Source organism: Saccopteryx bilineata, chromosome 6 (genome assembly GCF_036850765.1).
Source record: "Saccopteryx bilineata isolate mSacBil1 chromosome 6, mSacBil1_pri_phased_curated, whole genome shotgun sequence".
Taxonomy (NCBI): Eukaryota; Metazoa; Chordata; class Mammalia; order Chiroptera; family Emballonuridae; genus Saccopteryx; species Saccopteryx bilineata.
In genome coordinates this window covers 127,673,622-127,694,478 of record NC_089495.1, presented here as the reverse complement: position 1 = coordinate 127,694,478, position 20,857 = coordinate 127,673,622, and the positions used below count along the sequence as shown (strand labels likewise).

At 58.2% G+C, this 20,857-nt stretch overlaps 1 protein-coding gene across 11 annotated transcripts in view; it reads right to left on the bottom strand.

Moving 5' to 3' along the window:
- Nucleotides 1-20,857, bottom strand: part of BAHCC1 (BAH domain and coiled-coil containing 1) — a 67,184-nt gene that overhangs the window by 28,787 nt on the left and 17,540 nt on the right. For all 11 annotated transcript variants that reach the window (XR_010726283.1, XR_010726285.1, XR_010726284.1 and 8 more), the window contains exon 3: nucleotides 9,956-10,141. Coding sequence is in view for 8 of the 11 variants with exons in the window: in XM_066237706.1 (XP_066093803.1) it covers nucleotides 9,956-10,141 (186 nt within the window). In the remaining 3 variants the exon portion in view is untranslated. The remainder of the gene's footprint in view (nucleotides 1-9,955; nucleotides 10,142-20,857) is intronic.

Below are 20,857 nucleotides of genomic sequence, written 5' to 3'. Positions count from 1 at the left end.
AGGCAGCTGGTCCCCAGCAGTGGTGGCATCAACCCCTGAGAGTTCCCAGAGACTCTCCCTGGTGCCTTCAAGTCAAGCCAGTAGGCCCCTCTCTGTCAATCTGAGGGATCTAGATGATCTGCCCCACCCAGCTCTGCCTAGCACAAGAACACCAGCCATACCCTGGAACCCAACCACTGGCTCAACCCATTGGCCTTGGACCTTGGTGGGCTCTGGCAACCTGGGACACACACCCTGACCCTTAGAAGATATGAGAACAGAAAGCACTAATAATCATCCTGGAGGACAAGCACAGGGGGAGGGGTATGACCTGTCTGCTAGATGCCCAGAGCCACCAACCACCTAGAATGTGGCTCTCACTGCTGGTCCTTGCCCAGCAGGTCCAGAAGGATGGGTGGGGATGACTGAGTTGCCCGCTGGACTGGGGTAGGCAGGACTCTGTCTTACTCCCAAACTCATGCTTGGAGCAAATGCTCTGAACATTTTCCCATGGAAAACGGGCCCCAGAGAAGTTTCTCTTAGGGATGTCATGATTGTTACAAGACCCCATGATCGGGCACGGATTTCCATACAACTTCTGGGACACCTTTGCTGTGACAAGGGAATAGGAAGCCCAGGGTTTCTCCAGGAGCCAGTCCCGAGGAACTGGGAGAGCAAGAGTTTTTGCAGGGCCCTGTGGGCAGTGTCCCGGGAGGGCAGGAGAGGGCAGCCTAGGTCCCAGGGCTTATTTGGAGGCTTGTCACAGCTGTGCCTTATTAAAAGAGAGCCATGAGCCACACATGCCCAGGGAATGGGGCACTAGCACTCTGTTTCAGTGTGTTGCAACAAAGTCACTGACAAGTCCTGAGGCAGAGTTCTGTTTATCTTGCTCCTTAATTGTTTCTCAAATTCCTTTCGTGACAGAACCCTTTCACTGTTTTAGTGTGGGTCCTTTGACACCCTGTGGCTGGGCACTCCATGGAACATATTCTGAGAAACAGATTTCCAAAAGAGACAGGCCCAGAACCATAGGTCAGACCTCCAGGCCCACATATCCTGAGAGGGCCTGGGGCATTGCCAGTGGCCTGAGGCTGGTCCTGGGGACACTGAAGCTATCAGACAGAGGGTGGAGGCCAGTATGGCCTGGACACTATCTTGATGTCAGGGGGTAGCTGGGGGTGCATGGGGGCAGCCCTGCAGCCTACTTTGAGCACCAGGGGATTTGGCAGGGTGGGGCTGTGCAACCCAGCTCAGAGGACAGGGTAGACAGAGCAGTGTAGGGGCAGAGCTCAGAGTAGGAAATAGACATTTGCCAGGGGCACTCTGGGGATAACCAGAAAATAGGCCTCCAGTCCCAGTGGGATACCCTGCACCCCGATCCCAGAGGGCTCCTCGGCAGTGACAGGTCACAATTTAGCTCCTAATGCTGCAGTTTGACATCGTCCTCCAGCCCAGGGGTCTGAGTCACAGTCGTGGATCACTGCCATCTGCAAGTGTCCCAGGTCCCACACGCTCGAGGAACACCACCATGGAGGCTCGTGAGGAGCACACGCATGGTGAAGTCCTTAGCCGGCTCTCAGGCCTGTCTGAGGACTGAGAAGGAGCCCAGTGCTGCCCTGCCTGTCCCCCTGCAGCCCCATTCCTACTGGACGCAGGCTGAGTCCCGAGAGCCTGGTTTGTATGTGGAGATACATCTGGAGCAGATGTTCCCCAGATTAAACTCAGCTCCCAGAAGACTTGACAAAAGCAGCCAGGGTGGGAGCGGCCAGGAAGGGGGATGGGGTCAGGGGAGGAGAGGCCTGTGTGTGTTGTGTGGGGAGTGGTTAGACCATGCAGCTGTCCCCTTTTAATTGGCTGCTGTTAAATGTTTTACAGGGCCTCATTTTGGTAAACAGAAGTCTGTAAATTCCTCCTTCCCAGACTCCATTTCCCAGGAGTGGACCCCCCTGTGACCCCTTGAGAGGTCCAGGCCTCCTGCCCACCCGCCCTCTGGGGGAGCAGGCATTCAGCTGGCCAAAGGGTGGGCTCCTTCCTGCCAGTGCTCTTTGAGGGCAGAGGGCAATGGCCCTGCCTGTGCTTCCACTTCTGACCCCAGGCTGGTGACGCCCACCAGGAGCAGGGTAGAAATTTGCCAGGGGCCATCCTCCATCTGCAGACTGCAGAGGCCCCATCCTTGGGAGACCCAGAAGAGGAGTTAGGGCTGGGAGGATATGAGGGCTGGGGGGGTGGTGGTGTCTGGGGCAAGGACAGAGAGAGGAACAGGAGAAGTTCTCTCAGCTCAGCCATAAAAAGGCCTTTTCTTTTTCCAACAAGACCGTACTTTCTGAATTGCGGAAGAAAATAAAAAATTATTTTCATGAATCAGAGCAGCTGTTCTGAGATTAGAAGTCAGACGTCAGGGCTGCCAGGTCCTTCAAGGGGCTATTTCAGAGGAGAATGCGGGGTGGGCGCATTTCTGGGGAGGACTCAGGGTGCAGGCTGGCTACAGATATCCAAGGATGCCGGGCCAGGGATCCTTGAACTGCACTGCTTTGGAGGCAGCATGGTCCAGGATGAGCTTCTCAGACCCTCACACCTATTTAGGTTGGGTTATCACAATAATTGACAGGTGGTACCTTCAGGAAAGTACCTTCCCTGGTGCAGGACCAGGCCCCAGACCTGAAGTCCCTGTCCCCCATCCACCCTGCAAACCTGGAGACCCCCATGAGCTCTAAGAGAGGTCCTAGGCCTGAGTGATGTCTCCCTGAGGACTCACTCCTGCCCCCATCCTGCCCCCACTGCTGAGTTGCCAGGAGACTCAGCCCAATCCCATGACATAAGTGACAAGAGGTCCAAGAGTCAATGCTATCAGCGCCTGAAGGGGGGTAATGAAGCAAGGACCCGCACTGTGACCTTCATGGGGGGGGGCAGCACACACCAGGTACCTGGGCCCCTGACCATACTGCTGGTACCTCTCGTATCCCTGGCTTCTCCTGGCCATACTCAGGAAGGTCAGTGGTACTAGGGAAGTGGGCAAGTGGGAAGGAAAATGGGGTCAGTAGACAGGATCTGAAGGACAGAAGAGGCAGGAGGGAGGGCAGGGACACTTGGCAGGGGAAATAATGGGGGTTTCTCCTGCCTCCCCAGAAGAGAGGGTACCCAGGAGGATCCAAGGCCTCTCAGCAGGAGAGGAAGGAAGGGCCTGCACCTCCACATCTGCCCTTCTCTCCTGCAGGTCCCAGCCATACCCTGCCCTGCACAGCGCCTCCCCTCCCCTAGGTTTCTCTGCAGCACTTCCCCAGCAGCCACGGAGTCCAAGGCCCCACAGCATCCGACCCCCTTGCAGACCCAGAACCTTCTCTCACAAGTCTGGAGGGGTGGCAATGCCCTTCCAGGGACCACACTCCTGGGGAAGACTAAGAGATGTTTTGGGGTCTCCCTGAAGGCTGGACACTGTAGAGTGTTCCTGGCCAGGTCTGGGGAGAGAAATGAGAGGCCAGCCAAGCAGAGTACCAGGGAGTTCAGGAGACCTCCCATCACAGGGTCACCTAAGAGCACCCTCACCCCAGGCCCACAGCTCTGCACACACACTGCACATTTAGCAGGCTTTTCTGAGGCCTGATGCTCACGGCTCTAACTGACCCCGGGGGTCCTGCCCTGCTCACCGCCAGCTGCCCCCACACCATGAGGGCAAGGCCTTTTACAGTAGGAGTTCCTTGCCACTGGGACAAATAGCATTCCCCCCTCCACACACACAAACAGAGGGTGACACCAACCCAGATACCAAGGCTCAAAAAATTGCTAGAAAGTCTTCCACAGGTCCTGGAGGCATCTTCCACAACACACCTAGCTGAAGGCCCCGATGACTGGGCCAAGAATCTCTACTTTTTACATAGCCAGCCATACTGGGCAGGCTCCGAGAACTCAGGACAGACCATCTCACCTGCCTAGGTAGCCAGTACATGGCTAGTCCGAGGTCCCATCTCCTCTGGGTTAGGCCCAGCCCCCAGGTCTCAGCAGCAGGATAAGCCACTCTGGGTGGAGCCCCAGCAGATCTCCCACAGTGCTATGATCAGCTAGTAACTCTGCCCTGGGCTCAGGAGGGGCCCTGGAAGGAAGGTGGTAGGATGCTTGCCATCCTTGCTCTAGTGCAGGGGTCCCCAAACTTTTTACACAGGGGGCCAGTTCACTGTCCCTCATACCATTGGAGGGCCGGACTATAAAAAAAACTATGAACAAATCCCTATGCACACTGCACATATCTTATTTTAAACTAAAAAAACAAAACGGGAACCAATACAATATTTAAAATAAAGAACAAGTAAATTTAAATCAACAAACTGACCAGTACTTCAATGGGAATTATGCTCCTCTCACTGACCACCAATGAAAGAGGTGCCCCTTCCGGAAGTGCAGTGGGGGCTGGATAAATGGCCTCAGGGGGCCGCATGCAGCCCGCAGGCCGTGGTTTGAGGACCCCTGCTCTAGTGTCTGAAGGTAGTAACTTTGCAATTGCTCCCTCCCCATGTTCTCCCTACTCTAGGCCAAACATTCCCTTTTCAGTCATAGGGCTTCACACTTGGTACTCAGACCCCTGGGCATCCAGGCTGTGCTTTAAAAGTGTGGGGGCGGGGGAGCTGAGTGAGATCCTTTCTCTGGGCTGGAGTGGGCTTGGAAGCCCAGCTCTCAGGGGTTCCCACAGCTCAGCCTTTCACAGTTGGCGACTAGGGCCAAAGTATGTGCCCCTGTTGATTCCCATCCCATTTTATCCACGGAAGTCAGCCCACAACAACGGCCTGTAGGGTCCTGGTTTAGGCACATGTGCATAAACTGACTCCTGCTCTCCAAGTGCAGGGACTGGCAGTCTGTTTCCAGCCAAGGGGCGCGGCTGAGAGGGGGGGTGGGGAGGGGAGATGATGTCAGGCCCCCGCAGTTGCCTCTGGAACAAGAGTCCTGGGCTCCTGGCATGCACTCCGCAGGGAAGAGCAGGGCCTGGGGCACTGAGCAGAAATGCTAAGCTCCGCAGAAGGTTGGGGAAGGCCAAGGGTCCCAGGATGATGCTGGTCTCAAGCGGGGGAAATACCACATCTCAGAGCTTGAAGTCAGGAACAAGCTGGTGTATGACCTCCCAAACCTTCACTAACATCCTACACAGTAGCCCCAACTGCCAGGGAGCTCAGCTCCACCCTGCCCCACTCAGACCTCCTACCCTGGCCCTCCTGTGGGCTCCACACCTCTGGATGAAGCATCCCAGACACATGTAGTTCATTATACCTGGGGCATCCCAGGGGCTTTGCAAAGGCCATGGAATGACCTGAGCAGCCCACACAGATGTGTGGCAGACAGAAGCTTCTGGCCAGGCCTCTCCCACCTGGTCAGATCCAGGGCTGCCCATGCAAACGTGCCCTGCTGCAAATTTCAGCCCAGCAAGGCACCAAGGCCCCCAGCCCAGCAGTGGACAGGAAACTGTGAAGACAGAGGGTCTTGGGCAGGTGCTCAAGGAGGCTATTCTGCTAAGTGCAGTTTGCAGATGGGGAAGTTGAGGCTCAGAGATCTTCTAGCCTCTGAGCTAGGCACGTGGACTCTTAGGCCAAAGCGGCCCTCTGGCTGTGAAGATGCCCCTTGCAAGGAGCGGGGGCCTGGGGCTCTGTCCAGCAGTCCTGACTCCCTGCTGCCCACATAACATGGTGTTGCTGGGAGAGGTAAGCAAGGCAAGGGCCATCCCAGGGCCAGAAACGGGATAAAATGCCAGCACCCTAGGGCCACAGGTGTGCTACCTGGCCTTACTGGGAGCCAGGGAATGAACCTGGGGCACTGCCTCAGAGCCACCTGCAGTGGCAGGAACCCAGCTGGGTATGCAGGGCTGGGTGTTGGCCCTATGGTGATCAGGACAGAACTCTAGCAGCAAAGGAATGTTGGGGGACCAATAGCTGGAAAAACAACAGGAGGCTGGAACCCTGAGAAACAAGCAGGCAGGACGAGACAAGGGGCCGATGGCACAAACAGGGCAGAGAGACTGGCTGTACAAAGCTCTGAGAAGGCTCTGGAGGGGATCAAAGGTCCAGACAGGGTGAGCTTCCCTCTAGCTATGGTGAAAGTGGCTGAAGGGGGTCAGTCCCATTGTGTTGAGTTACAAGGAGCTTGGGCCCTTCCCCCCAAACCATCCCCACTGGCCCATGGGCATGGGGCAAGAAGGCATGGTGAGGGGTGCTATGCTGAGGCACCTCCACTGGGCTGGAGGGGAGGGAACTGGGGGGTGATGGTAAATGGTCCTGCAGGGACAGATTGAAGGCCATTTTAGCCACTGAGGAAACAGACCAGGAGAAGGAGGAGGGGCTGACAGGGTCTGGGGGAAGAGGACTAGGTCCAGGGCTAAGTAAGACCCGACTCAAGGAGGGCTGGCGTGGTGGAAAGCTCTGGAGAGCTCTCTGGGAAGTTCTGGAAGATAAGCTGTCAGAGCCAGGAGGGCCTCTGATGCCACACAGAGGTAGTGGCTGCTGGGTGAGACCTCAATCCCTCACACAGACATGACTCTTCCTCCTGCTTGCTCCCAGAAACCCCGGACAGCCTGGAAACAGAGGGAGACTAGGAAAAGTTGGGGGTCCAGGAATAGCAGGGGTGCCAATAGCTCTTTGGTGCAGCCCTGTCCCCACTGGAACCCAGCCTAGCCCAGATGGAAAAGTGGAGTGGAGGGTGTGACTAGCACAGAGAAAGTGGCAAGGCTGAGGGGCCAGCGCGGCACATATACCCATTGCTGCCCATGGCTCTCCCTCCAGGTGGCACAAGAGACCAGGGGTAGCTATGGCACAGCAGTTCAGCACTTCCCCCCCAACACACACACACACACACACACACACACACACACACACACACACACACAGCTGAGTCCCCAGGAACATAATCCCCTTTCATCAGCCCTGTGGGTGGTCCCAGCCATGGGGGGGGGAGGGGGGAGGGAGGGGGCCAGGTTCACTGACAATAGGATCAGCTGTGCTGCATCCCCGCCCCCACCCGACCTGAAGGGCAGGCTGGCTGGACACTAGCTCGCCCCAACCCCAGCCAGTTCCGCCGCTCACCCTTTCCCTAAGTTCCAAAGTCCAGCCTTTGGAGGGACCCCTCACTTGGGTGAGCCTGAGGGCCAGGAGGCTGGGGACACATAGGTCTGTCCCTGGACAGATGTTCTAGGCAGCTCCTCTAGCTCTGGGCCACTCCCCTGCGCTTCAGCTGGCTCCCCAGGGTAGGCCGAGCCCCTCAACAGAAAAGTGGGAGCCTGCCCAGAGTGGGGCACCTGGGCCCATCCTCTACCCCTGGCTGCCACTTGCTGCTCCATCCTATCCTGCTTGCCTCAAAGATAAGTACCCATTCAGAGGCCCAGCCCTGGCCAGGCTATGTGGGGCACCTGCCTTCCTGCTCCCCCTGGGGCTGGTGGAAGGAATAGATGAATGAAGGTTGGAGCCAGACTCTACACAGCCCTCCCAAGAAGTCCACTGTGCCTGCCGTCCCCCACTCTCTAGCCGTGTCGCGTGCCCCCTCCCCCCAATACACACGGCAAAGAAACAGGCCCCAGCATGCAAGGAGCCAGCTGGCACCCTGTCAAACTAGCAGCTAGGCACACTGCCAGGGCAGCCAGCCAGCCAAAGCTGCCACTCGCCGCCCTGCCCGCCAGCTCACTGGCCTTTACGCTCAGAGCTCACAGAGAGGCAGCCAGCACCACGTGACCTGTCGGAGCAAGTGAGGCTGCAGCAGGCAGACCAGACAGCAGGGTGGAGGGCAGGGGAACCCCTGCAGGAAGGGGATCCTGGAGCGGGGTAGCTTTAATAAAGCCAGAGAAGGGGAGATGGTAGGGGTGAACTGAGGCACAGCTGGAAGGTGTATGTGGCTGTATGGTCCCCAGGACAGACACACATTCACTGACCTCAGGTGGGACACCACACTCACCTCCAGCTCCCTGTTCTGGAGCCTGGGAGGGCAGCTCAGAATCCTGATTCCCTCTGTCCTATGTCTACCTGAGCTTGTCCACCAAGCCTATCACCCCAACATGCATATTCTCCCCCACTCTACTGTGGGCATATCCACTCTGCAGGCGCCAGGTGGACAGATTGATGGCCACTAGCCCTTGAGGCTGATATGTATAAGGAACTCCTTGGTGTGGCCCAGCACAAACCCCTCTTCCTACTCAGGCTTCCCCTGCCTTGAAGGAGGTGCCTCTCCAGGATGTAGGACAGGCAGGGGCCAGTCAGGGTACCATCCCTACACTGGCCTCCCAAGAAGCCAGATGGACTCCCCTGAGGCTGTGGCTGAGGGCAGTGGGTTGCCCCAAGGCTGCAAGCCCCTCTGCCAAGGCAGCCGGCAGCCGTCGGCTCAGGGTAAGTGTCTGGAGGTTGTTGAGGATGCTGTCTGCAGGCCACCTCCCATGCCACCCTCCTAGCTTCCCCCGGAAGGGCAGGACAGGCACCTTCTACCAGGGCTCCAGGGCAGATGATGTTGCCCACAAACTGCCCTCCTTGCTGAGGAGGTCCCCGGAGCGGGGGAACAGAGATGCTGACACTCCCAGGCCCCTACCAGGGACCACTGCTGCAAGGAGGGGAAACCAAGTCAGCCAGCCCGGGTGTGTCTGTGCACCTGTGTCTGGGCTAGAGAGGGGCAGCAGCCGCTATTTCAGTTGAAGTGGTCCCACAAGGCTGCTGCAAGCCTCCCCTGCCAGCTCCCCTGACACTCAGCCACTTTCCTCCCTCCCATAGACATCCTGGGAGCCAGATGCTGCTGCCCAGTGGGAGTGTGATACAGACACAGAACACTGAAGGGCTGAAAGAAGCAGGTGGCCCCACACCAGGGCCCAGACCTGACTGCACTGGTCTCCCCTCGGGTGGGCAGACTCAGGAAGCAGGTGGTGGAGGTGGGTCTGGGCCAGGGCCCTGCACTGCCCACCTGAGTTCTCAGGGCCTTTGGCCTCCTCTCCACCAGGGAAGGGATCTGCTCATCGCCTGCCCAACATGTGCACTCCGCATGGCGCTTAAAGCCCAGATTATTTTAACAACTGTCCCTCACTCGTCACCTGCCCTGTTTGGAAAACAGCCCCTTTCTTGTTGCACAAAGAAAGGTTTCTCTCGCTCTCCAGCAGTGCTGGGTGCTAATCTCCTGCCTGGAACACGGGCGGAGGCTGGGACATGGTGTGTGGGTCTGTGCGCTCTGCAAACACAACGCCTGCCGCTCAGCAGTCATTGAGTTACAGAGGTGCCGGTGCCAGGAGCAACGGAGAGCCCTCTGTGCCCACTGCCAACTGCAATTACCTCTCCGCGTGCCAGCTACCACTGGGCTTAAAACCCTTTTCATGCCATGTGGGACGGGGAAGATAGCAGATGCCAGCAACCATGGGCCCAGAGCCCACGTCACCGTGCCGAGGGCCCAGACAGCGTGGAGCTGGAGGGTGCCCCCAGAGTGCTGGAATGGCCTCCAGGGGCCCTCCTGCCTCGAGCCACATGTATTCACAAGGCACCCACTGTGTGTGCAAGGCTGCATCCCACCAGGAGGCTGGGGGTCTAGGAGGGACTCGGTTCTAGGCCAGGCCTCCAGTATGGCAGCCCGAGTATGATGACAGCTTTCTCCTCCCCAGCCGTCCCTTCCAGCTGGCACATCTGGAGCCCATGCCTCCCTGAGTGTGGGGGGTGGGTGCAGCCTGGGGTGGAGGGCGCAGCCCAGCCTAGCTGGCCCAGCTGTGTTCCATATTTCCTGGCTCCCCAGAGCCCTCCTGGCCTTGCCCCCTTCTCTCCCTCTTTGCCCATCTGTGGTGCACATCTGGCTAGGGCCACTGCCTGGCGGGTCCACCCCATTTCCAACCAATTACTACCTCTCCTGTGGAGGCTTCCTTGGCAGGGAGGCAGCCCCTCACCAGAGCCCTTGACAAAGCAGGGGGACCTATCGCTTCAGCCCTGGCCTGAGTACCACAGAGAGTCGCTCTGGCCGCCAGGCCTGCCAGGAGCCCAGGCCTCCAACTTACCTTCGTGGGAGTGGGAGTGGGAGAACCAGATCTGGGAGGTGGCTGGGTGGGAGCTGCGGTAGGTCTGCTCTGAAGGGGAGGCTGTGGGGCCGCTGGGGTGCGCAGAGGCCGCTGAGCCCAGGCTGCCGGTGAGGAAGCTGCCCATGAAAGAGGAGGCCGGAGAGCTCCCCATCAGGCGGCTGCTGGCTGTGGACACAGGGGCAAGAGTCAGCCTGGACAGGGACAGACCATTCCAAAGAGACTTCAGAAAGTGACTCTCTGACTCCAAGCTCCCCTGGTTTTGTCTTCAAATATCCCAGAAGCCAGGAAGGGAGAAGAAGCTGGCTACTTGGACTCCTGACAGTCACGCTCAGTGTCTGGAGGCCCTGGCACCCTCCTGTTACTGCAGAACCCCCAAGAGTGGCACTTCTGTCACGACCCCATAACCCAGGCCACCCCATCCCACTCCACCAACCAGGTCCCAGCTACCATTCAGGCTGGTGGGGAACAGACGGTCCTGCAGGCAGCCTTCTAGGAGGATGAGCACCTTACCCTCCCAGGCCTCTTGGCCCGGCACACCTGCCAGAGCGCTTTGCCCCCAGGGGTCAGCAGGGCCCCCCAGACGCCCCACCCTGCCCTGCGGGCACAGCAGTCTCTGGCCACCCCCTGGACGGCACTGGGGTCTAGCCTTTCCCCAGAGTAAGGCCTTCAACCTTCTCCCCAGGTCCATGACTGGTCAGTGGACTGACTCATCAGATTGGGGTACCTGGTCCCAGGTGAGAGGATGGGAGGAGGCTGAGGATGGAGGTGTGTGGATTTGCTCTGACACCCCCACAGAGCTCAGGGTCAGCCCTGGCTGGGCAGGCATAGAGCCGCAGACAGTCACTCAGCCCAGGACACTTGCTGCTTCCCTAGAAGCCAGCCTCTGCATCTGCCTGCCCCAGCTCTCCACAGCCACCCACCCTCCTCTTTGCCTGTGTCCCCCAGCTCTCCACAGCCACCCACCCTCCTCTTTGCCTGTGTCCCTATCTACCCAAGGCCAGTGGTCAAGGCCAGGCTGAGTGAGCCTGCCTGGGTTTCCATGGAGACTAGCAACTTGCACAGGAAGAACATACCCATACACCCAGCACACAGAGCAGACCTGGTGCCTGGTGGGTGGTCCTGAGATGTGTGCTCGGCCCTCACCTCAGGCAGGGCACCCTTGTCACCTCCCCACTGGCAGTGAGCCTGGTTTATGTCTTGCCGCCCATTGGGCTGAGTGTAGGGGCCTGTCAGGGTATGCAGGGTTAGGGGCCTGGGAGGCTCAGACCTGTGCCAAGGTGAGTCAGGGCAGCCATTTCCTAGCCCGGGAGGCAGGGAGAATTTGTGAATTTATGATGCCTCATCCAGCCCGGTTTGGCCCTGGGAGCTTCCCAGACACAGGGTGACTCAGCAGAGAGATGGAGGCCAGAGTCGGGGAGAAGGAGGGGCTGCCCCGTTGGGGACCCTGGAAGCTTCCCTCCCCTCCGTGCTGGTGAATGGGCCATGTGGATGTCAGAGACCTCTCCTGGGCATGCCATAGAGAAAGGGTCTGCCAGTGTTAGCTGGGGACTGGAATGTGAGCTGACCTCTATGGTGGGTGTCAGGCCACAAAGAGACCCAGGGGCAGGGGGCGAAGGGGCCCAGGAGCCAGGGACTTCCCGGACCACAGGGCTGGGACTGCCATGGGCCCAGGCCAGACCACAGGCACGTCCAGCCAGGGAAGGGGGGACATTGGGCTGGGAAGGGAAGTGTTGGCCTCCCAGGCGGGTGGAGCAGGGTGGAGAGAAGGGTGGCCCCTGCTGGGCTCCAGGGACCCTGGTGGGAGGGTGCCTGGGGGATGAGTGAGGCTCTTCCTGACTTGTCCAGACAGGCCCAGAGTCCCCCAGGCCTTGCTGCCCCCACACCCTCCCAGGAAAGTCCCTCACATCCTGCTCCTTCTGGGGACAGTGGGAAGCAACAGAGTCCAAAAGTTCGATCTGGATAAAGCATTTCTCCAGGAGCTTGGCCTGAGAACCCTACACCTTGAGCATTCCCACACCACTGTGGATGGGGACAGCTGGCCAGGCCCCGGCCCCAGGCAGGTCCCATAAGGCCCTCCAGTCCTTGGATCCAGGAAAACCAATGCTCGGAGGAGGCTCTTATGAAGGTTTTGCACAGACGGGGCCTTTTTAAGGGCAGCAGGAAACCTCTGAAGACACATCACTTGGGCCCCCAACAACCATCACCTAGGGCAGGGACAGGTGGGGAGCAGGCCTAAAGCCAAGTTGTGGGGGTCTGGCCTTACTAGATCCCTAAACTGAAATATGAAGACTGATCCTAGCCTTGCGTGGGGACTCTCCTGATCTGACGTCATCCCAGAGGGGTGGGTCCTGCTGCACAGAGGTTTTGTAGCAGGGGGCGAGGGTGGGGGGTCAGGTGGGGGGGTGGAGTTTGTGGGGGTGAGCCAGATCTCAGCTAGCCTTAGACCTGGCTCCACAAGGCAGGGAACAACACACCAATGACAGGCTGTGCTTCCTGCTGTGGCCAGAGATCCCGTGCTGGCCTGTCCCCTGACTTAGGAGACTCTCTTGGGATGCTTCCTTACAGCTAGCTTCTCTGAGTCCATAAGGAAGGGACCTCTGCGCCAGAGTGTGGGGAATGAGGGGGTAGGACAGCATTCCAGCCCAGCCCCTCCCAACCCTCAGCCTTAGTACTTGGCTTCCCAGGCCCCACCCCCTTCCCAGTTGATCTGACCCAGTCACCCCTGCCACTAGTCCTCTCCCAATAAGGTGGGTGACTTGCAGGGTACCCAAATATCCCACCTCAGGCTGGGCCATCACCTGGAGGAATCTCCACTCCTTTCTCCACATTAAAACATTACAGCCTTATCATGTAAATGTTAGGTCTTTACATGTTCCTTACAAAACGCTCAAGGGATGACGCTCACTATCATGATAGTAACCAGGTGGCCTCTCCCTCCTAAACCCCAGTTCTCAGCACTGGTCCTGCAAAAAGTTCTCATACTGGCCCTGGCCGGTTGGCTCAGCGGTAGAGCGTTGGCCTAGCGTGCGGAGGACCCGGGTTCGATTCCCGGCCAGGGCACACAGGAGAAGCGCCCATTTGCTTCTCCACCCCTCCGCCGCGCTTTCCTCTCTGTCTCTCTCTTCCCCTCCCGCAGCCAAGGCTCCATTGGAGCAAAGATGGCCCGGGCGCTGGGGATGGCTCTGTGGCCTCTGCCCTAGGCGCTAGAGTGGCTCTGGTCGCAACATGGCGACGCCCAGGATGGGCAGAGCATCGCCCCCTGGTGGGCAGAGCGTCGCCCCTGGTGGGCGTGCCGGGTGGATCCCGGTCGGGCGCATGCGGGAGTCTGTCTGACTGTCTCTCCCCATTTCCAGCTTTAGAAAAAATGAAAAGGAAAAAAAAAAAAAAAAAAAAGTTCTCATACTCCCCAACCAGTAGGCCAGCCCTGAGGGTTCAGGCACTGGGCCTGCAGGAAGCCAGTGCTCTCACGCAAACCCTCCCAGCGTAGGCCAGCTCCGTGGGGCCCCATGACCCTTGCTTTGAAGGGTTCTCTACTCTCCACCGTCCTGGGCTAGGAGTTTGGAAGCAGAAGAGGTTCCGTAAGCCTCACCAGACAGGCACTGCCTGATCCCTGGACATAGCATACTGGTTCACCCTGTCACCTCCACCTCTGAGGATTTTGGTGATGGCACCATGCCCAGCCAGCAGAGCCATGGAATACCTGGCTACCACCTCCCCAGCCCCTACCCACCAACCAGTAGCCAGCCCCAGACAGAGCCTGAGCAGAGGCGGCCTGGGCCTGGGCCAGGGCTGGAGCCACTTGGCCAAGTCTGGCCGGGAACTGGGCTGCAGGCTTCTTTCCTCTTGGCAAGATCCCTGCTCACAGAGTACTGCAGTTACCAGCCTGGGAGGGGGTGGTGGGAGCTTTGCGCAGCAGAGGCGGACAGGGGCTCTCAGGTTGGACCCCGGACCCAGGCACCATCTGCACCGATAGCTTTACTAGCCTCATACTAATTTCTGTCACTGCTGCTCCAGGTGGCAGGCAGCCATGCAGCTGACAAAGGAATGGAGTGTCATTAGTCTGGGTCCCATAGTCCCGAGTGCCCAGGCTGGGGTTTGAATGAGGTCTGTTCACTCCAAGGCCACCCGGTCCCCTCCCAGTGCACACAGTCAAAGTGATCACTCCCTGTGGGCTATCAGCTCTCATCACAAGGATATGGCACATGCTTAGGAGGATCTCAGAAAGGGACCTGAATGCTGTGTGAGGTGTTGGTAGGCCCCTGAGGCGAGCCATTCTGTGCTGAGCTGCCCTCACTGCCTGGTGGACCCAGCCAGGTTTGCAGCCCCAGACACAGGGCCCTAGCCACAGCTCCTGCGCTGCCTCAGCTCTGCCCAGTGTACCACAGAGGCTTGGCCTAGGCTCCAGGCTGGCTGAGAAAACCGCTCCAGAAGCCAGCCCGCCCAGGGAGGCCTGCTTGACACCCCCCTGGTGGCCTAGCTCCTTAAGCTCAGCCCTCACTCCAGGAGGCCTGTCTGTCCCCATGCCCCAAAGTCTGGACAGCCTGGACCAGGAGACAGGCTGCACCTGGGCCCTGGCTAAGGTAGCCACTTCTCTTCTGGCTGCCCCAGCTGGATGGAGCTGGGCTGGAATGCCCTGACACCCCAAGGCAAGGAACACACCAATGACAGGCTGTGCTTCCTGCTGTGGCCAGAGATCCCACGCTGTTCATCTCAAGTGATCACTGAACCTAGCCTCTGCCCACAGGGTACTGCAGAGTATGGCACCAGGTAGGTGGTAGAGGGCCCTGTGTCGTCGGGCACAACCAAAAAGCATGGGGTCTTCCTCTGCCAACCTGTCGCCAGGCCCACCTGCCTCAGCTGAGATAGCCAACAGATGTTGGGCAGCCCTGAGGGGCACTAAAGATACTCCTGCCCAGAGCCCAAGGAACCTCCGGTCCAGTGGCCACTGAGACACCCCCCCACACACACACACACAGGTCTGACTGGCGCATGCCGCAAACCCAGAGCTGAGGTGCAGGCACATTAGAGGTCCCAATCTCCCTCCAGCCCCTGGTGCCCCCAGGTGAGGGAAGCAGGAGCACAGGAGTGGGCGACAGATGAACAGATGGACAGACAGAAGGGCCGTGAGTGCAGGGAGAGTGAGTGGGCAGCTGAGAGGCGGCAGAGTGAGCATTTGTTTTGACTCCAGTGAGCCACTGCATCAGCATCCTCCTTTTCTGGAAACTGAAATGGGTTGTATAAAAAAAAAAAAAAAAAAAAAAAAAAAAAAAAAAGGCCTCACTGAGATGGCTGCCAGCCACTCCTGAGAAGCAGCCCCTTCCCAGCCTCTCAGTGCTCTTGCCATGTGCTTCCGGAAGCCCAGTTGACAGACTGCTGGCACAGAGCTCCCCAGCTCTGTGTCTGGCGGCTGCACCTACCAGCCGCGCCAGCTCCCACCCTCCTGCTCACACCTGCTCAGGCTCCCCTCACTCCCCAGTCTCCTGAAGCCCCCTGATCAGCCTGCCTGGGTGCTGAGGACACCTGGTTCCCCCAGGGCTATCCCTAGGTCTTCCTCACAACACTAGGGGCAGCTGAGACACTGGAGGGACAGGTGGCCTCCAAGCACCCTTCGTGGGCTGAACCAGGCCCAGAGGGAGTCAAGGGGTGGGCAGAGGAGGCAGGATCCACAGCCAGCCCACCATGTGGACCTGGCCCACATCCCTACTCTTCCTGCTCAGGAGAGGGAGAAAAAAAAGTCTATGCTGGATGTCCTATGTGGAGAAGGTGGAGAGGCCTCGTTCCAGCCTACTTGGAGGCAGGTGGGCGCCTATCTGTCTGACCACCCAGGAGACTGCGGAGACCAGGCCCTGGAGGGAGAGGTCGTCCTGGAACCACCCCCACCAGGAAACCTAAAGCAGTATGTCAGGGGCCTTACAGTACACATGACTGCCTGAGCCCACTGTGGGTGTGCACAAGTTGGCAGGCTCGGTTCCCAGATCCCACCCAGGAACATTCCCCACCTGGCTAGCACAGGCATGGGGGGGGTGCATGTGCACATGTGCAGGTGCATGGGGGTACACGGGCAATGGAGGGGCTGTGTGGGCGCTCCTAAGGTGTCTGAGGTATGTGTCTGGATATGGGTGTACACATGAGTGACGGCCTTGCACACAGGCTACAGATGTGCACACATGTCTCAGGCGCAGGCTCTGAGTGTGCATGAGGGGCCATTGGGCGGGTTGGGCCCTCAGAGACACTGCTTTCTTGGGTCAGGCCTCCACTGGCCTGGACCCTGGAAAAGGCTCCTGGCGAGAGTTCTGTCTGACTGCCTTGGTGGCATTGAAGGGGCGATCTCGGATCCCACCCACCTCCTCCACCCTGGGGGTTGGGGCACATCCAGGCTTACCTCTAGTGGAAGGGGACCCTTACCTTACAGTTCCAAGACTCTAACCCTGAGCTCCTGCTGCCTAGGAGTCGCCCTTTCCCCAGCACAACTGCTCAGCCCCCTGCTTCCCCTGCACATGTCTAGGCTCCCCCCCACATTCAGCCAGCTCTCTGCAGTGAAGCTGCTGAGATGGATACAAAGCCCTCTCTGATCTCCAGCCTTGCTGGGCAAGCTCCTGGTGCTATGAATCATCCCGAACTGGGCAGCCCTTGGTGTCAGCTGGTCCAGCACGATGCAGTCTCACTAGACACGGGGCCCAGGTCCACCATGCTTTGAGCCACCACTGTCTTACTATGGCTGGGGAGTCCCTGAGATGCCACCCAGTGACCCGGCTGCTGTCCACAGCTCTGTGAAGGTAGCTGGACAAGAAGGGGATGCTGAGACCAGCACAGGGACAGGACAGTCATGAGAAAAGGGGAAGGGAGGAAGGAATTGAAACCATGCCATGAGGGGGCAGGAATGGGAAGTGGTCAATGAACTCCTGACAGCCCAGCCCTGGGGACAGTGAGGGGGAGAGAACTCCTGCTCAGAAACATGAGCAAGTCACATGGGAAGCCCCTCTTGCGCCAGAGCAGAAGAACCCTCCAGAAGCCCTGGTTGGCCTAAGGGAAGCATCTCTCAGGCCATAATAGAAAAACTCTGTGGTTGCTGAGCCACTGGCCCCAGAATAGGAGGCAATGATGACAGGGGACACGCGCAACCACCAACAGCCCAGCATTAATAGAAGAAAAAGAAAATTGGATATAAGTCTGGTTCTTATTAAAAGGGTAAATTTAGCCCTTTGGCTGGGGTGTGGGGGTAGGCAAAGCTCCCCAGTGGGGCCATCCTGGGACTCGGACTCAGAGCTGATAGTGACTCAGATGGGCCCTGGGCCAGGTGAGGGGGATGACAGGGGAGGAAGGGCTGCTTCCTGCCCTGGGCTCCTGTTCTTCAAACCTGCCCACTCACACTGTCCCTGGCTGATGGCCAGCACCTCCCCCTCCAGAAACTCCTGAGTGTGGGGAGTAGGAGAATGTGGGGAGGTCAGCCCCACCTCCTCTAACCTCCAACCTTAGCTGGAGGAGAATCATCCCCCAAAGCAGGGGGCCTCCCTTCCCACCACCTTGAAATAAGCCTGCTACAGGAGACCATCCTCACCTGGACACACATGCACGTGTGCACACATGAATGCAGGCATGCATACACATGCACATCCAGCCATGCTGGTCCCCTCAGAGGGAGAGTCCATCTGAGGGTGTCCACCATGCTTTCCTGTATTCTGTCCCCTGTACCAGGCCCCCAAACTCTTGAGCTGAACCTGGATGTGCCCCTGTCTCCTCAATGGGCAGAGAGGAAGTAGGCAGCCTGGATGGGTAGGCAGGGTCCCCTATGCCAGGCAGGTCTGCTCACAGGGTTTGGTCTGGCCTGGCCACAACAGTGCAGGATGGATCCCCACGAAACTTGTTCACAGGCAGGCTCTGTGCCCGTGGGCAGTGTGTTCACCCTGCTAACCAGCTCTTCCCCAACCACAGAGTGGATGTTGCTGTGGCATCCTGAGCAGCCGCACTACACTGGCACCCTGTGAGAATGGTCGCCTCTCACCCGGCCCTGAAGAACAACATCATGGCTGCACTGGCACCATGGCAGGAGAAATGGGTGGGAGAGCAGGTGCTGGTGGGGGCCACCTGGAGGCAGCCTTACCACCATCCGGTGCACTGTCCATCCTGCCGATTTACTGACTTATCCATCCGTCTATCCATTCATTTACCCCGCTGGCCATGCCTCCATGAGGCTGAGCCCCCATGCTAGCCCAGGGTCCCAGGAACTCAACCCTATGGAGAAATGAAGGTGGGAGGAGAAAGAGAAACAGGAAGGGTGGGTTGACTTGGGTGCCCCAGAGAGCAGGGACACAGGCCAGGTCGGGCCGTAAGAGGGACACCAGAACATGGCTGTCTGACTCAAAGCCCCTTGAAAGCTGGTCTAGCCTCAGGCCTGGTCAGCACACAGTCACCTTCCAGTCCTGGCAAGGGGCTGGTTCAGGACTGACCACCCATCCTCAGGGGTTCACCCAGAGCTGGAGAGCCTTCAAAGTAGGAGGACCAGCAGGAAGGGCAGAGAAAAGCCAGGATACCAGGCACACAGGAGAGCCCGGGAACGCAGAGAGGGAGGCAAATCGTGAGCAACACATAAAAGGTGTCAAATACTTTGTGGGACATGAGCTATGACAGGCAGGAAAAAGGGGTCTAATGAATGGAAAATGCTCTTTATTACTCAGCAATACTGAGCAGCCAAGTGGGAGAAGCCAGACAGAGGGGCCCAGGGCTGCCTGCCAAGCCCATGTCCCCACCAAGAGCGTGGCGTGACTGGCCAGGGGGACCCAAGGGGAGTCTGGACCTTGGCCTGCTCAACACCCAGACCCCACGCTCCCAGATCCTTCCTGGCAGCTGGGGTGCATCACACGAACCAGGACCCAGGCAGAGATCTCTAGAAAGCACACTCTCAATTTCTGCTCCCCACTCCTCAGGAGGACTCAACCCAGTGGAGCTGCCCTGGACCTGCATGAGCTCCAGGCAGTCCAGAGGGGAAACCCAGGTAAGCCCAGGGCACCTGCTGACCTCACTAAGACAGGCAGCTGGCACGGGAATGGAGGGAGGAAGCTCTGCCCAGACCAGATGGCACAAACATCCCTGACACCCAAGCCACAGACTGAGCCCTGAGCTCCATCCAGAGACTGAAACTCTAACCAGGCTCATTCATTAGACAAACAGTTGCTGAGTGTCTGCAACCTGCAGGGTCACCCACCCTCACCCCAGACCAGCCTGGAGTCCAAGGAAGCCACAGGCCACCCGGGCACCCTGGCCTCCAACAGTAGTCCTTAGATCTTTCTGTGGCCCTCTGGCCTTGCCACTGTTTTAGGGTCAACTCCCTGTCCTGTTGGTGGCATGGCTCAGAGTGAACATCCCATAAGTGGTGAGATGACCCTGCATTGACGTGGACAGCACTGCCTGGCTGGCGGGGCAGGGGGCAGCCTCCACTGAGCAGGGGTCAGAGGGGATAGGCCAGAATGGAGTCACCAGTGTGAAAGTGATGCTGGGATTTGGAGGAGAGGAGGGGGTACTGAGCTGAACACGAGGGGTCAGAGGCTGAGAGGGAGAGGGTTTTTCAGTGGTGTTGCCAGGTCACATGAAGAAGGAAAGGGTGTGGGGGAGGAGAGACACCCCACACACACAAAGTCCTCCATGCAGCCAGCAGGGAGAGGACAGGAGGCTGCAGAGGTGACCTGAGCATGCTTGGCATATGGGACAGTTTTACTCCCAGGATGGACCCTGTCCAAGTGGCATCAGCAGGTGTCCTGGGCCCCCAATGTCCCCTGAACTCTGGTATCCATGCCTTTATGTAAGGTGAGATCCCACCCAGACTTGCTTCTATGAACAGAGAACAGCAAAGTTGAGGGGCTATCCCTTCAGAGATTGGGTTATAAAATGACGGTAGTTGCCTTCTTGCTTGCTACCCAGTGGGGAGGCCCCTGAGGAAGGAACCTTTGCCTCCAGCCAGCAAGGGCCTGGGGCCACATGGATGAGTTTGGCAGAGGGTCCCCCACAGCCAACTCTGAGGTGCCCACAGCCCAAATGACACCTTGACCCAGATCCCTGTCCCACAGAAACTGTGAGATAATGAGTCTGCTGTTTTAAACTGCTATGTCTGGGATAATGTCACACAGCGGTAGCTAACAAATGCAAACAAAAGCAATGGCACCTGTGAGGGTGGGGAGTTTGCAGTGTACAATGGAGCCCAGAGCAAGAAGGTGAAGGGAGGGCCAGGAGGAAGTCGACAACTCAGGAAGCAAGTCTGCTTTTGTAGACAAGTCAAAAACCAGGGGTGTGTGTATGAAGTCCTCCATCCAGCCCGACCAAACAGTAGCCTCCTGACCCCCAGGACACAGACACGCAGATGCACCCTCAAGTTCTGAAGCCAGTTTCCCCTTCAAGCCAGGCCCAGGGTCAGTCACTCCAGCCTTTGACCACTGTAGGGACAAGCAGACATGGAGGTCCCTGCAAAGACACTGTGTTCTGTCCCCTCCCCTTCATTTTGTATTCTAAGGGTTATCTACCTGTCGCCCACCCAAGAGCCCTTTGGACTTAATATTAGACTTTATTAAGTATTTATCATGAGCTCTGCAATGGGTTATTGATGGGAGAGGCCTCCTGTGCACCTTCCTAACTTTCCTTGATTCTGCAGTGTGTCCATAAAGTCACGGTGCACTTTTGACTGGTCGCAGGAAAGCAACAAAAGACGATAGAAATGTGAAGTCTGCACCAAATAAAAGGAAAACCCAGTATCTGTAGGATGATGTGGCAGCATATGCGCATGCGCAGATGATGACATAACACCGTGTATACAGCGGAGCAGCCCACGGCCATGCCAGTCCAGATGTGGACAGTACAGAGGAAAGTTCAGTGTGTTCTGTGGCTTGCTAAATT